This window comes from Vicugna pacos, chromosome 6 (genome assembly GCF_048564905.1).
Source record: "Vicugna pacos chromosome 6, VicPac4, whole genome shotgun sequence".
NCBI lineage: Eukaryota > Metazoa > Chordata > Mammalia > Artiodactyla > Camelidae > Vicugna > Vicugna pacos.
In genome coordinates this window covers 59615270-59629475 of record NC_132992.1, presented here as the reverse complement: position 1 = coordinate 59629475, position 14206 = coordinate 59615270, and the positions used below count along the sequence as shown (strand labels likewise).

The window sequence follows — 14206 nt, the reverse complement described above, 5'->3', positions numbered from 1 at the left end:
TCTGCACTCGGGTGAGCCAAAACAGACAACGTCCTCTGTGTACTCAGGCGCTCGTGGGTTTTCCTTTCTCAGTCCTAGGGCTCTAGTCTTTAAGACAGCTGCATGAAAATTTCTCTTTTTTTCAAGACCATACAAATATCATCATTTTCAGAACAGAACACATTGTATTTTTGTTTTAAAATCCTTTCATTTTAAGATGTTTCCTGAGCCATGACCATCAGTTCAACAGACGAGAGGTTTTCTAGTTGGTAAGATGTGCACAAAGAGAAAGAGGACAGACTTGCTCACAAACACATCTTACTGGCTACCACTGGATCAGAAACCCTGAAGGCTCCAACTTGATCAGATCTGCTAGTGGCTCAAAAATCATCCTGAGAGGCTAGAGCTGGACACGTCTCTCAGCAGAGGCCCCAGGGACTAAAACCCACACGTAATTTTATCAATGACAACAGCTCAGGTGGAAAATCAAATGTGCTCTAGGTTGTTCTGAGAGTTCGGCATAACACTCGTAACAGCTCAGTGGTTCCTTCACTTCACAGAGGCAGATGCTGGAGGTACAAAAGTGAGCGAGACGCGGTGCCTCCCCATAGGGTCTGACGGGAGAGGGACACAAGCAGGCCCGCTGCTGGGAAGACGCCCTGGGACGGGGACATGCCAATGCCACAAGGCCGCACAGAGGGGGCAGAGGTGCCAGCAGGCAGCTGTGGGGGGCAAATGGAAGCCCCCAAATGCGTACTAGTCCCCTGAGGAAAGGTTTCCCTGCTTCCAGAGGTGAGTAACCAAGGGTCCACTCCGATTGGAGAGGTAACATTTCTCTCAGGGGCTTGCCCTGCCCTTTCCACTGCCCCGTCTTGATTCAAGTCTCTCCTAGAACAGAAGGGAAAGTGGCAGTCCCTGGGGTGATGCCTGGTGCCACGGGGGCTAGGGAAGAGGTAGGTATTCTTACTGCCCCCGATACCCTTTCTCTCCTTCTCCAAAGGTACCAGAACCCCCGGCTTTCAAGTGTGGGTGACCACCAGAGTAAGACCGGGGTGTGGCCATGTAGCGAACGTGGGACACGAGGGGAATTTGGGTGTGTAACTCCCAGACGTGGCCCTGCGAGCCGGGGTGGGGACTTTGTGCCTTTCCCTTTCCTCCATTCCTAGTTTGGCATGTGAAATGGCTGGAGAGGACAGGCCATAGAGATGGCAAAATGGAAAGATTTTAGAAGCTAGTCACCGAGGGTTTGTGAACTACAACTGTGAACCACAAAGCTGGTCCTAACCTAACTACATAAAAGCTCTCATGTAAAGGAGCTGGGGAAAACACTTCGATCTTCTGTGAGCTGATGTCACTTGGGGTCTCGCTTATGCAGGGTTATGAATAATGGTATGAGGCAGGGGGTGTGAAGTATTGATAAAAACAGCATCCAAGGAGTTGGCCCTTTGCTATATGTCGCACCAAAGCCACAACAGGACACAGTCAACCAGGGTTTTACGTCCTAAAGAGCTGTCTGAATTGTGGTGGCGAAATGGGAGAGCAAAGGGAATCCAAAATGTTCATTTTCCAGTTAACTATAATCATCATGAGTAGCTTACCTTTTTCTTACTACAGTATATTTGCCATTTTTTCTCTGCTGGAAGTGCAAACATGGCTTCCCGGTGTTTGTCTGTGAGGTCGAGTTCATCCTGAGAAGAAAAACAATAATTATTATTTCACAGATTAAATGTTCTTCCTATTGGGGAAGTTATCAGCTTCATCAGGGTGAGAAAAAAGCAAAAAGAACACCAAAGAACACCAACACATATTTAAATGAACTGGGGACAAACAAGAAGCTAAGTTGAGGTGTAGGCTACTACCATTAAGAAATCAGGTCCTTGGCCCAGGTGAGGCACTGGGCACAGCAAGAAGGCTGAGGCACAGCCCTGCGCCTACCACAGGGTGCGGAAAGCGGGCTGGGCCTGGGCAGAACGGTCCTGGGTCACCATGCACTGCCGTAGAGGGCCCATCGAAACTTAAAGGCCATTAAAGCCCCAGAGGTAGAAGGATTTAATCTTACTATAGATGAGGATTGGGTAGGGATGGATCCACAAACGCTGATGATCAGGATGGGCCCTGAGGGATATGATGAAAGGAAGGGAGGAACAAAACCGAAGGCTGGGATGCGGTAACAGTGTGGAGTGTTTGGGGAACACCGACCAGCTGAGCTGAAGCACTGGGTTTATACAAAGAAGCATTATATAAAAGATTTGAGAGGTAAGGAGTGACCAGGTTGTGGGAAATCTTAGATGCCAGATTAAGGAGTTTATTTTCTTGACCAAGAAGAGCCAATGAGGGTTCTGAGCAAGGGAGTGACATCTGTGTCCTCATAAGCACCACCAATAAATACAGTATTAAGTACTTGCTGTAATGCAGCTGGGGGAGACTTTGGAGGAAGATTGGGTAAGTAACCTGCTCAAAAACCACATGCCTGGTAAATGATATGGTATAAGCCTAGAGCTGTCTGACTCCAGGGCCCAGACTCCTAGCCTCTCAGATCTGTGTCTGGAAACATTAATTTTACAGTGATGTGCGGCTTAGATTGGACACTAAGGGAAGGCAATTTATGAACATACATAACTAATGAACAACAATGGGATAATGACTATTAAGTGCATAGAGAACAGTTCTTGGCATTTAATAACTCAATCCATCGTCAACACTATTACTGGTATTGAGCGTCTGGTACATTTTTATTCCTGTAGGAGAAAGTTATCCAGTTAAGGGCGATGATGGATTGATGGGTGTAAGACATTTTCAAGTGCTATAGAGTAAGGCACAATAATAAGGTTCAGGTACCTGAGGCGTCTAAACGGGCCCCCCTGTGAATGCCTTCGGTGTGTACCTGCAGCTCTGCCACCCGTGAACAACAGCCACACACCTTATACTCCTGCCTCCATTTGGTCATCAAGTCCTATTACTTCTTCCTTGGAAAATCTCACAATTTTCCCTTGGTTCTACTTCCAATGAAACCACCCAAACTTACACCCTCATCACCTCTCCCTTGGCCTCCGGCACCAGCCTCCCCACTGTTCCTCCTTGCCCCTCCAAGCCATCCTACAGCACAGCCACAAATACATGAAAGCAGTGGTCCTCTGACCTGAGTGAGCAACAGAATCACCTGGAAGGCTCCGTAAGAAGGCTCCTTAAATCACTGCCCAGCATTGAGGACTGAGCGGATGGGAGCAAGTGCAAAAATGTCATTCGTTCCACACTGCCTGCAGAATGAATGATACATTGCTTGGCCTGTCTTTTGAGGTCTTCCGTGTACAGCCCCAACTTAATCCGCCAGGCTTGCTTTTGGTTATCCCCTTATGCCCTGTCTTGTTAGCACCTGCACCTCTGGGGCCTGGCCACGCAAGGTCTGAGACATGTTCCATGCCAGGGGAAATTCTTCATCTCGCTGAGCCTCTGCCTCCTTGTCCCGGGGATGGACATGTCCTTTCACCTGCAGGCTGTGTGAGGATTAGCAACATCAGCTAAGCAGGTGGTGACGCCCGGCACAGGGAGGGGCGACGGTACTGTGGTTATTAGTCTCATCACCTAAATACAAATCAGGTGCTATTTTCTTTTAACAGCAAGGTAAACAGTTAAGTCACTAAAATACACACCCACACACTATTTACACCCTAACCACAAGAAACTAGTTAAGAATTTCAGTAATGAACAACCAGAGAAGGAAAGAAAAATATTTACAGAAAATTCCATTATAAGGGAGCATGTTAAAAGTGTTAAAATTTCAGCATGCAATGGGCATATATGTGAAGCAATTATTTTTCTTCCTTTCTTCCTTTTTTAATTTCCTGTAAGTAACACCTGCTTTCACTTCTTGATGAATGGTGGTGGGGGGAGAATGGTGATATAAATCACTTTGCAACAATGAAAGGTTTTGGCAGGTTGGGGAAGGGTGGGGCGTCAGGTTAGCTATTCAAATAGCTCGATAATCTGGTGTTTAGTTTGGGGGAAAGGTCTATGATTTGGGAGAGAGAACAGTGCTATGAATATTGTATCCCCTACTATACTACAGCGCTGTGTTTTTGCCACTTGAGCAGAGGTGTGAAGAAATGTGTGAATCCTAAAACCTAAAAATTCACAGAAAAGTACTAATATTACCAGATTTCGCTGTTAGAGGTAGAAAATTTCTGCTCCTGCTGAGACCCAGAAATGACCAATTTTGAACTGCGAGACCCCAGCTGAACTAGGACTTCAGGGCAGATGGTTTCAGGCAAGGAGAGAATTTTCATGAAATAAAAAAATGAAAACTTACTATAGGGCCTCTGGATATAGTTTTGTATTACAGAAAAGAAATGGGAAGAAACAGATACTGCTAATAGCAACAGTAACAATTACTGAACACTTTGTGTGTGTTTAGTGGCAGTGTTATATATGGATTAATTTAGTTTAACCTCACAACAATCCTATAAAGTGGGTAATATTACCCCACTTTCCAGGAAGCTGAATCAGAGAGATTAAACAGCCTGCTCAAGGTTAACAGAGCGAGTAAACAGTAGAGGAGGAATCTGAGGCTAGACTGTCTGGTTCCAGAACCCACGTTCTTAACCATGAGCCTGTTCATTCTGTTGATCCTTCAGCAGGTGGGCAGAACCACGACACTGATGTGAGCTGCACTCACAGCCTGGTGAGTGTCTGTTCACACACAGAGGATTTTATTGTCAGACACTCCTGAGTTCCAGGTCTGGCTCCTCTGGGTTATGTAACCTTCAAGTTCCTTAACCTCTGAACTTCAATTTCTTCACATGAAAAATGAGAATGATAATATATACCTAACGGACTTCTCCCAAGGATTCATTTATGCACCCAAAACATTTTCTGAGCATCTACTAAATGTCATTCATTGGACTAGGTGTAGGGGAGAGAAATGTATCCCAGAGCTCATGTGCAGAAGGGAAATCAAAGAATCCCACCAACAGAGGGCTGATCACACAGGGAGCTGAGCTCTGAGAGCCCACCTGCTGTGGGGAAAAGTGGGGCAGCGAAGTCTGTGAGTGACATGAGATCAGAGAAATGAATAAGAATTAAATAGGGAAAAAGCCCTACAGACAGTGAACAACAGCCTTGCAGGCCACTGTGAACTTTGGTCTTTATCTTCAGAGCAATCGGAGGTCACTCACTGGCAGGTCCGAGCGAGGAGGGTGACACAGATGAAATAAGATAATAACCGGGAGTGCCTAGGCACGATGCCCAGAGTGTAATGAGACCCCCACCTCCATTCCAAAAGTCTCTCTGCTCTGACTCACTCCATTTTAATAATGTGGCTGAAACAAGCATGTTAAGACTCCAAGAGACTATCACACAGCCCTAGAGATCTATCAGCACTTACTGGATGTCCTGTCCACTCTAGGACCACGGCCAGGCGTTATGAAGAATGTGAAGACGAACAACAGACCCCGATTTCACGGGTTCGAGTTAGGAAGACCAGATGATAGAAGGCTTCAACAGTGCCTCTTCTTTTCAGGATAAAGTCCAAATTCCTTAGCTGGTAGGGAGGGGCCCTTCATGTCATGGCCTCTGCTGACCTGCCCCAGCTCTAACCTCCTCCACTCCCTCCTCTCTTCCTCCGCCGGGAGCCGCCTTTCAGCACTTGGGATCACACGCTGCCCATTTCTGAAACTTTTGCACCTGTTGTTCCCTTTTCCTGGAGAGTCCTTCCCACCATGCCTACGGATCAATCCTGTTTATCTAATAAAGAGATCAGCTCCACTCCCCAGGCAGCCTACCCTGACTGTCCTGGTGGGCAGCCCCTCTCTGCCCTTCTAACCTTGTGGTATTTTTCACTTGCTGCAGTTACATGACTGGCATGTCTGACTCCCTTTCTAGACTCATTCCCAAAGAACAGGAAATAAATTTGTTCAGTTCATCTTTGCATTAATTGCCAGTCCCCAAAACAGTATCTGACATAGCTGGATTGCCACAAAAAAAAAAAAAAAAAAAAAAAAGGAAGGTAAAGGAAGATCAGGGGACAGCTGGGAAGGAGGAAGAGAGGGATTATCGTGGGATGTAGTGATGCTCAATGCATTTTGATGATTAAAACCAATTCTTTTCTTTTTTTGTAGTAAATGTACATACAGTAAATGTACCGCAATTAAGTACACACTTTTTGAGTTTGGCAAAGGTATACACTGAAGCGGTTCTTGCATGTTACACTTTAGAAACTGGTTGGACCATTTCACTCTCCCACCAGCAATATATACAGCCAGTTCCAGTTATGCCACATCTGCAGCAACATTTGGTGCTACATCCTTTAAATTTTAGCCATCCTAGTTTATGTGAACTGGTATCTCAATGCAGTTTCCATATGCATTCTCCTGATGACAACTGATGCTGCATATGCCTTTTCACATGTTCACATTCCATTCATACATATCATTTCATAAGGTATCTATTCAAATCTTTTGCCCATTTCTGTGTTTCCTGCTGCATTAAAGCAGGGCTTTACATATCCTGGAAACATGTCCTTTGTCAGAGGTATGTACTGAGAGTACTCTGTGCCTTTTCATTTTGTTAACAATCTATTTTGATCACTAAGTGCAGAGGCTTTTTTTATGAAATCTAATTTGTTAATATTTGTTTCTTTTATTAGAGTTAGTGCTTTTTGTCTTCTGTAAGAAATTTTTGCAACTTTCAGGTAAAAAATGATAGTCTATGACTCCTTATAGAAGCTGCCAGCTTTATAGTTTTAGCTTTGATGTCCAAAGATATACCCATCTCGCTGACAACTCTCCTGAAGTCTTTCTTTGGTTACAAAATGGATGGGCTGCTTCTGGCTTCTTGCTTTTCCAGCTATTTGTCCTCATTCGGATACACTGCAGGGCAAGGAGGTGGAATAAAAGCACAGTTGATGGAAGGAGGAAAAAGAACGGACTACAAACTAATTTGAAATCATCTTACACATGAGTTTCTTCAAGCTCTGAAATTACTTCAAAGTAATATTACAAGAGATTTTTCATTTTGATACTTAATTCAAATATTGAAAGAGGCAATCATGGAAAACCAAACAATTAGGATCACTGTATCTCAGACATCACGTCTTTATAGGAATTTTTTTTAAGAAAAAAAGTTAATCTCTAGAGGCAGAAAGTAGATCTATGGTTGCCTGGGGCTGGAAGCAGAGACTGACTGCAAATGGGCCACAGAGGAGATGGGGTGATGGAACTGTCCTAGAACTGGACGTGGTGAGGGTGGCTCAACTGTACATTTACTAAAATGCACTAAACTGTACACTTACAATGAGTCAGTTCTCTGGCTTGTAAATTATATCTCCATAAAGCTTCTGAAAAAAAAAATCAAGCCTGGTTGCTGGAGCACCAGGAAAACAAAAACTTCAGAAACTTGTGTACATAGTAAGGAAAGAAAATTCTGGTTGAACCTTGGATAAACCAAGCAGCCAGTTTAGAAGAGAAACTGATTGAAAAGAAATGTAAGAAGAGGAGGGAAAGGAAAAAAGTACACCTCTTTAGAGCTAGTAGTTCAATGTGGGAAGTATTACAATTCAGATACAATTTTTGTTTGAAACCAAGATCACTTCCATGAAATATTCTTGTCCTTTCCTTGAAAATTACATAGATTCTATTAGTATGCATTCTATTTAGGCCAAGAGATAGACAATGTTCTCCTCAATGTCCTTTAATATTAAATTAGGTAATGTTAACATTAATCATTTAAGTCCTGAAGAGCCTTTTCAGTGTTTCTTGGGTCTCCTGAGTGGTGGCACCAGAGCAGAGTACTGACCCTCTGGGGGTTAACAGCCAAGTTCTTCACCAAGATTAACAAGACATGTCGTTAGCCCAACCCCAGGAAGCATCCTGGTTGCTTCTAGATCACCTTATTTTTGCATTTTACCTCTCACTTTTTTTTTTCCTTTTTGCCATCTGGTTATGTCAGATATTTTTTGGGGACCAGCAATTAGTGCAAAGATGAACAGAATAAATTTAGTTCCTGCTACTACACCTCAGATTAGGATGGCCTAGCTCCTTTCATGGGCCATAGAAATTTTTTTTTCCATATTATTCTTTCTCGGCTACCCGAGAAAGTTTTAAAAGTTAAAGGAAAATGATTTAGCTAATGATGAAAAAAGAAACATCTGCATCAAACATCATTCTCCACAGAATGCTCAAGTTTCTTAAAAACTGAAACCAATACAAAAAACCCTAAAGGCTTTTCTTCTCAGAGAAGATATTAATTATGTTTTTTAATATTTTTACAAGATATTTATTTTATATATTTCTATCTTGGAGAAAGGTAACACTTAGACTTTTTCATTAAGAAAAGAACTCTGAAGGAAACTCAGCTGTGGGAACAAAAGTTCTAGGCTTCATCCCTGACAAAGGGACTCATTAAGCCCTACTTCTAAAAGCTTCCATACAAAGAAACCCCACCAGTCCTACACTCTAGAACAATCAGGCAGCTCTATAGAGAAATCTACATAAATCAGAAAACAATTGGCACAGCTCAAATAAACCTAAGGAAATGGGTCAATTTGCTAGATAAAGCAAGGGAAGGAATTTTGAAATCATATACAATAAAGGTCTTGCCTCAGTTGAAAAACTCTTTTCAGAGATATGAGCTAAACTGAATTATGGCATTATTACACCATCAATGCATTATTTAGAGCATTTATTCTTTGAAAATCCACCCAGTCAACAAATTTCAGTGAGCCAACAAGTGAGCTGCCAGCAAACAAGAGCAATTTATAAAAAAGGAATTCAGAATTTCTATTTCCAAGGAGTTAAGCCAAATCTATATTCACAGAGAGGTAGGAAGACATAAGATGAATGCTGGGGGAAATGGAGATTTAAAAAATGAGAGGAGGGAGATGCTTAGACAGGACCGTAGAGTTACCCTGCCAATCAACCCACTGCTTTGTGTGTGCTTCTGTCTGGGGTTGTTTGGGGTTTTCATTTTAGGGTCTGTTTCTTTTTGGTGTTTAAATGGTCCTTGACAAGGTAATCATCCATCTGACTCAATGGAGAGCTCATAGAATTTCTAACATTTTATTCCTCCGACAAGGCTAACTTTTCCCCTTCAAATTAAATACCCACAGCAAACAGGCCCAAGACACCCATCCTAACCCCTTCCACCAAGGTTTCCCACGTGCCTGGCAGGCAGCAACCCCCACGTTCACCTAACACAGACTCAATATTAACAGCATCTTCTCCGGATTTAGCCCTCTCCCTCATCTACTCTCTATTCCCATCCCACAACTTAACACCACCAGATACGAGTCAAACCCTCTTGGAGGGACAAGTGACCAGGCCTTAAGTCACACAACACAGTGATAAACGTAAGATCAGGGAAAAGAGGCCAGACAAAGCGGATAGAGGACTGAAGGGTGACCCTTTGGCAGCAAAAAAGTTACACTTTTATAAACGTGTGGAGAAAATGTACTATTCAGCTGCAATAATTCACAAAATTTATGAACATCCATCCTCACCACAGCAAATGACTATCACATCCAGGAGTCATGAATTGCCATCACAGCTCTTAAAATTTAACCACAGTGACCCTGAGAAAAGTATTTTATTTTCATAGTGGTGGTTTGAAATCTGAAAGTTAGATAAGACTTTTGTTGGTTTAAATAGAGGTGCATTCCGTGAATTATTACCTGTTCTTCACCAGGCAGGGAAGACATAAATGGAAAACAACAGAGTTTTAAATCCCAAAAGGGATGTGTACACACAGAGAACACACCTGGAAGGTTTTCAGCCTGTAAGATTTCTGCCAGCATTCTTAGTCATTACACAAAATACCACAATATGACTCACTGCCACCTACACGGTCATGTTCTCTGTGTCTGATAGACATGTTTTCATTTGATTTATAAAAATAAGAAGTGAGAGATCCCACAAGCAAAGGCTGACTAACAGAAATAATTTTAGTTTTTTACTACCAATGGTTCACTGTTTTATACTGTTTCCTTTCCTGCTTTTAATAGTAGGCAATGCAAACTATATCCAGTCTACGAGACAGCCTACTGCCAAATCTGCAGGCTTCGTATCTGGCTTTCTGGTGTTATTTCAACTAGAAACTCATCCGAGTAACATTAACTTTTAATGAGTCTACATCACCAGGAGTTTTCCACTAATCTAAAATAAATAACTCTGTTTTAAATGTATGTGAAAATCATCTCCCGATACCCAGCCAGCCACCCAAAGTTCCAGTTTTTACACTGATAATCGAATATAACTTCTATTGACAAGGCTTAATGGAAGAGTTATTCTAAGCAATTTTTCCCTAATGGAATGGAGGGCCTTTGTCTCCTGAGACCCAGAACCAGCCTGTGAAGTGACAGATGAAAAAGGCATCCTAAGGCCCGGTGGGCAGCCGTGAAGCCAAGTTCCACATGTGTCCCCTCCCTCAGGGACACAGCACTGCTCTACCCCAGGCCCCTCCCCACCTGCTCAGCGTGCTCTCCGGAGACTTGTTAGGCAGCTCAGCTGACACTTTTAATTTTTAATTGGGTCAAAAGATATTGAGTACAATGAGTCTCTTCCCACATCGCAGGATTTATTTATTTTACCATGTACTATAGGGTAGAGAGACTGTTAAGGAAATAAAATACTTCTTGGACTTTGAGCCCTCTCCCCTTCATGCCAGCCACTCTGGTGCTACCATAGCAACTGACATCCAAATAATGAAGATGAGAAGAGAGAATGACAGCGGGTAGGCAGGGCTGCAGGACGTGTGCAGGAACCAGCCCAAATCCTACACTCCTACTTCGAGAGTAATTCAGAATGCAAACCCCATTGCCGGATGATTCAGCCATTTATAATTCATGCATACACGCACGCACACATTCCCTCAAACACTTCCTCAGCATCTCGTGTGTAATCCTAAAGCAGCCAGTTATTTGTCCAGGCCACACGCATCTACTGAGCACGGGCTCTGGGCCAGTGCATGTTCACAGGGGACTTAACATGAGTGTCCACATGGCAAGAAACTCAAACTGTCTGACTGTCTAAAAGATGTCAAAGAACTTACTTTTTCTTCTACACCCTGGAAATGCCCATCTTTTCTGAAAAAAACCCATATATATAATCTAAGTGAGCTTTTAGTCATTTGGTTTAGTTTTAGTTCTTAAATATTACATTGTGTAATGAAATAAACAGCTACCAGCTGTAGGATGTTTCCAGTGGATTCATTTAAAATTGGACAAGATGGGGGAAATTCCAGCTTTTTTATTCAGGGATTTGGTTTTCTAAAATATACATATCATATATATATTATATATATATATATATATATATAATATATATATATTTTCATCCATGAGCCAGAAAATCATAACTAAAAGATGTAGTTAGTACTGAGTTCTAACAACACAAATCAAGAAACAGTTTGATCCCACTTCTGGGCATATATCCAGAGGAAACTCTAATGCGAAAAGATAGATGTACCCCAGTGTTCACAGCAGCACTATTTATAATAGCCAAGACATGGAAGAAACCTAATTGTCCATCGACAGATGACTGGATAAAGAAGTTGTCGTCTGTGTGTGTGTATATATGTGTATATACATACATATATATATATATATATATATGAATACTACTCAGCCATAAAAAAGAATGAAATAATGCCATTTGCAGCAGCATGGATGGAACTGGAGAATATCATTCTAAGTGAAGTAAGCCAGAAAGAGAAAGAAAAATACCACATGATATCACTCATATGTAGAATCTTAAAAAAAAGAAAAAGGACACTATGAACTCATCTACAAAACAGAAACAGACTTGCAGACTTAGTAAACAATCTTTAAGGGGATGGGAAGGGATAAATTTGGGAGTTTGAGATTTACAAATGTTAGCCATTATATATAAAAATAGATTTCTTTAAAAGTTTCTTCTGTATAGCACAGGAAACTGTTCAATATCCTGTAATAACCTCTAATGGAAAATATATATATATAAACAAATATATGCATGTATATCCATGACTGGGATATTGTGCTATACACCAGAGACTGACACATTGTAACTGACTGTACTTCAATTAAAAAAAATTTAATTTTGTTTTTAAAAAGTAAGTTTGAAATTCCAGAGAAATTCTGGGAATTGAAGGTGGAGAAGGGGCGGATTCCAAACACAGCAGATAGTGTATTTCAATTCAAACTCGACTCTATCTATGTATTGGGCATTCACCTCCCACAGGCTAAGACATGTTTTATGAGAGCAAATGGCATTTAGATGATTCCCAGTGCATCAACAGATAGTCTCACATGCAGTTATTTTTACAAACTACCAGACTGTTCTAGCCATTACTGAAACACATTTTTAAAATTACACTTGAAAGCTTCCCTAAACCACACTACTCATGGAGATGAAATTATCCTCCTGGTCTTTAAAACCCATACTGGTTTGTATGGAGACACGAGAGTTGGCACGTCAGTACAGTATGCTGACTTTGTGTAGTCTGCACATGGTAGCCTGAGGATTAGGTTAAATAATCAGATTTTAAACTGTAGCCAAAGCTAAGCTGATACGTATCGCTCAGCGTCTCTTTAGGACTCATAGTAATGAAAATCATCAAGGCCAAGGGGACTCATAACAGTATTAGTTCAGAGATGGCTTTGCAGTATTTGTATTAAAAAAAAAGGATACAGTCTTCATGTTTCTTTCCTCCATCTCTCCATGCCCCCACCCCATTTCAGGCACTGTAATCTAAATTAAGAAGCACCCAGAAATAGATGAATTCATGGATGATAAAGAATCTAACATGAAGTTAAAAATGTAACTTTAACACCTGGTAGAAAAGGATACTTGGAATGGTCTTGATAATATAAAATACAAATTTAGGACTAGAAGGAAAAAAATGGTTTTGTAGTTTTACCTAAAGCTGCCCTGTGTAAAATGACTATAACTCAATTAAAAAAAAAAAAAAGCTGTCCTGGATTTGCTCAGTAAACCTGAAGACAAGAAGGAAACTTCAAAAACTATGTTGACCATCTCATTGTCTCTAAGCAGACAGGACCTCAACCAGCACAAAGAAATGTACACTGTCCCCTGGGGTGAAGAGCTACTGCAAACCCTGCATGATTCCTGGGTGTAACCAAAGTTCTATTCAAAAACACAACAGATACAAGCAAGCAAAACTACCTGTATCAACATCACCCTGTATCAAACGTCAGTTGTTCTCAAGGCCTAAATAATTTGTTTCTAAATTTCTGGGTTAGGATCGCTTGACAGTACATTGGCTGTAGTCCACATCTACGCCATAGGAATTTTAGCACTGAACACAGTTAAGCCCATATCTCCATTCCCACTTCCCTTTGTGATGTCCTGCATATTTTCATACTGTCCCAAATATTTTTCTGTGAAGTCATCAAGTTGACTTATCCAAAAATGCCAGTGTCAAGGGACTAGCTACGCAGTATTTTTTTTTCTTCTCTGTCAACTAATCACGTCCTTAAGCAAAATAGAGTTTTCTCTTTTGACTTTTATAGATATGTCCATTGAAAAGAATTTTTAATCTCATGGAAATTGAACAATTTTAATATCAATTCCTTCAATAGACTATGATTTTTGGCTTCCAGACAACTGAACACTTTGAGACTATTCTAGATATATCTTTGAAGTCTTCATACAGTCTGATTTCCTCTGCTTAATTACTAAGCAACCCTCTATACTTCAGTTAAGAAACAACAGATTAAAACTATGACTTCTTACCAGCAGTTTTTTGGTTCTTCAATCAGGGTAAAATTAAATGTTCCTGCTACCCGATTTTTCCATCCTCCTTGGGGACAGGAAATTAAATAGCTCCTGTAAGAAACTTTCTATCCTTAGTCATGGTTTTCATATAAAAGGCAAGTTTTAAAAATAAAGAGATAAAAAGTGTTGAAATTTTCCATCAATTTTGGTGATAATGGACGACCTTTATTATTAAAGAGGGCTTAAAATAGCCCTAGTAGTAAAAGACATTATGCTGACAACCCGAGAAGATGGTTAACAATTCACATGGCTAGTGAAAGAACAAAATTTGGACACCAGTCAATCTGTAAGACTAACTTGAATTCCTGTAGCTCCTTTCATACCAAAGTGACTTCAGCACATACTGAAAAATGAAGAGATTACTGATATGGGTTCCCAAGGGAATTCATTTGGCACAGCTTACCTTGACTGTTAATTCATCTAATTCTGATACATCAACTAAATTTTCTCATTCCTGCTATCCT

The 14206-nt window shown here is 41.2% G+C and overlaps 1 protein-coding gene across 3 annotated transcripts in view; it reads right to left on the bottom strand.

Annotated features, from left to right (window-relative positions):
* The window catches only part of DAAM1 (dishevelled associated activator of morphogenesis 1), a 154497-nt gene that overhangs the window by 71645 nt on the left and 68646 nt on the right, over positions 1-14206 (bottom strand). For all 3 annotated transcript variants that reach the window (XM_006199724.4, XM_072963131.1, XM_072963130.1), the window contains exon 3: positions 1578-1667. In XM_006199724.4, the coding sequence (XP_006199786.1) occupies positions 1578-1667 (90 nt within the window). The remainder of the gene's footprint in view (positions 1-1577; positions 1668-14206) is intronic.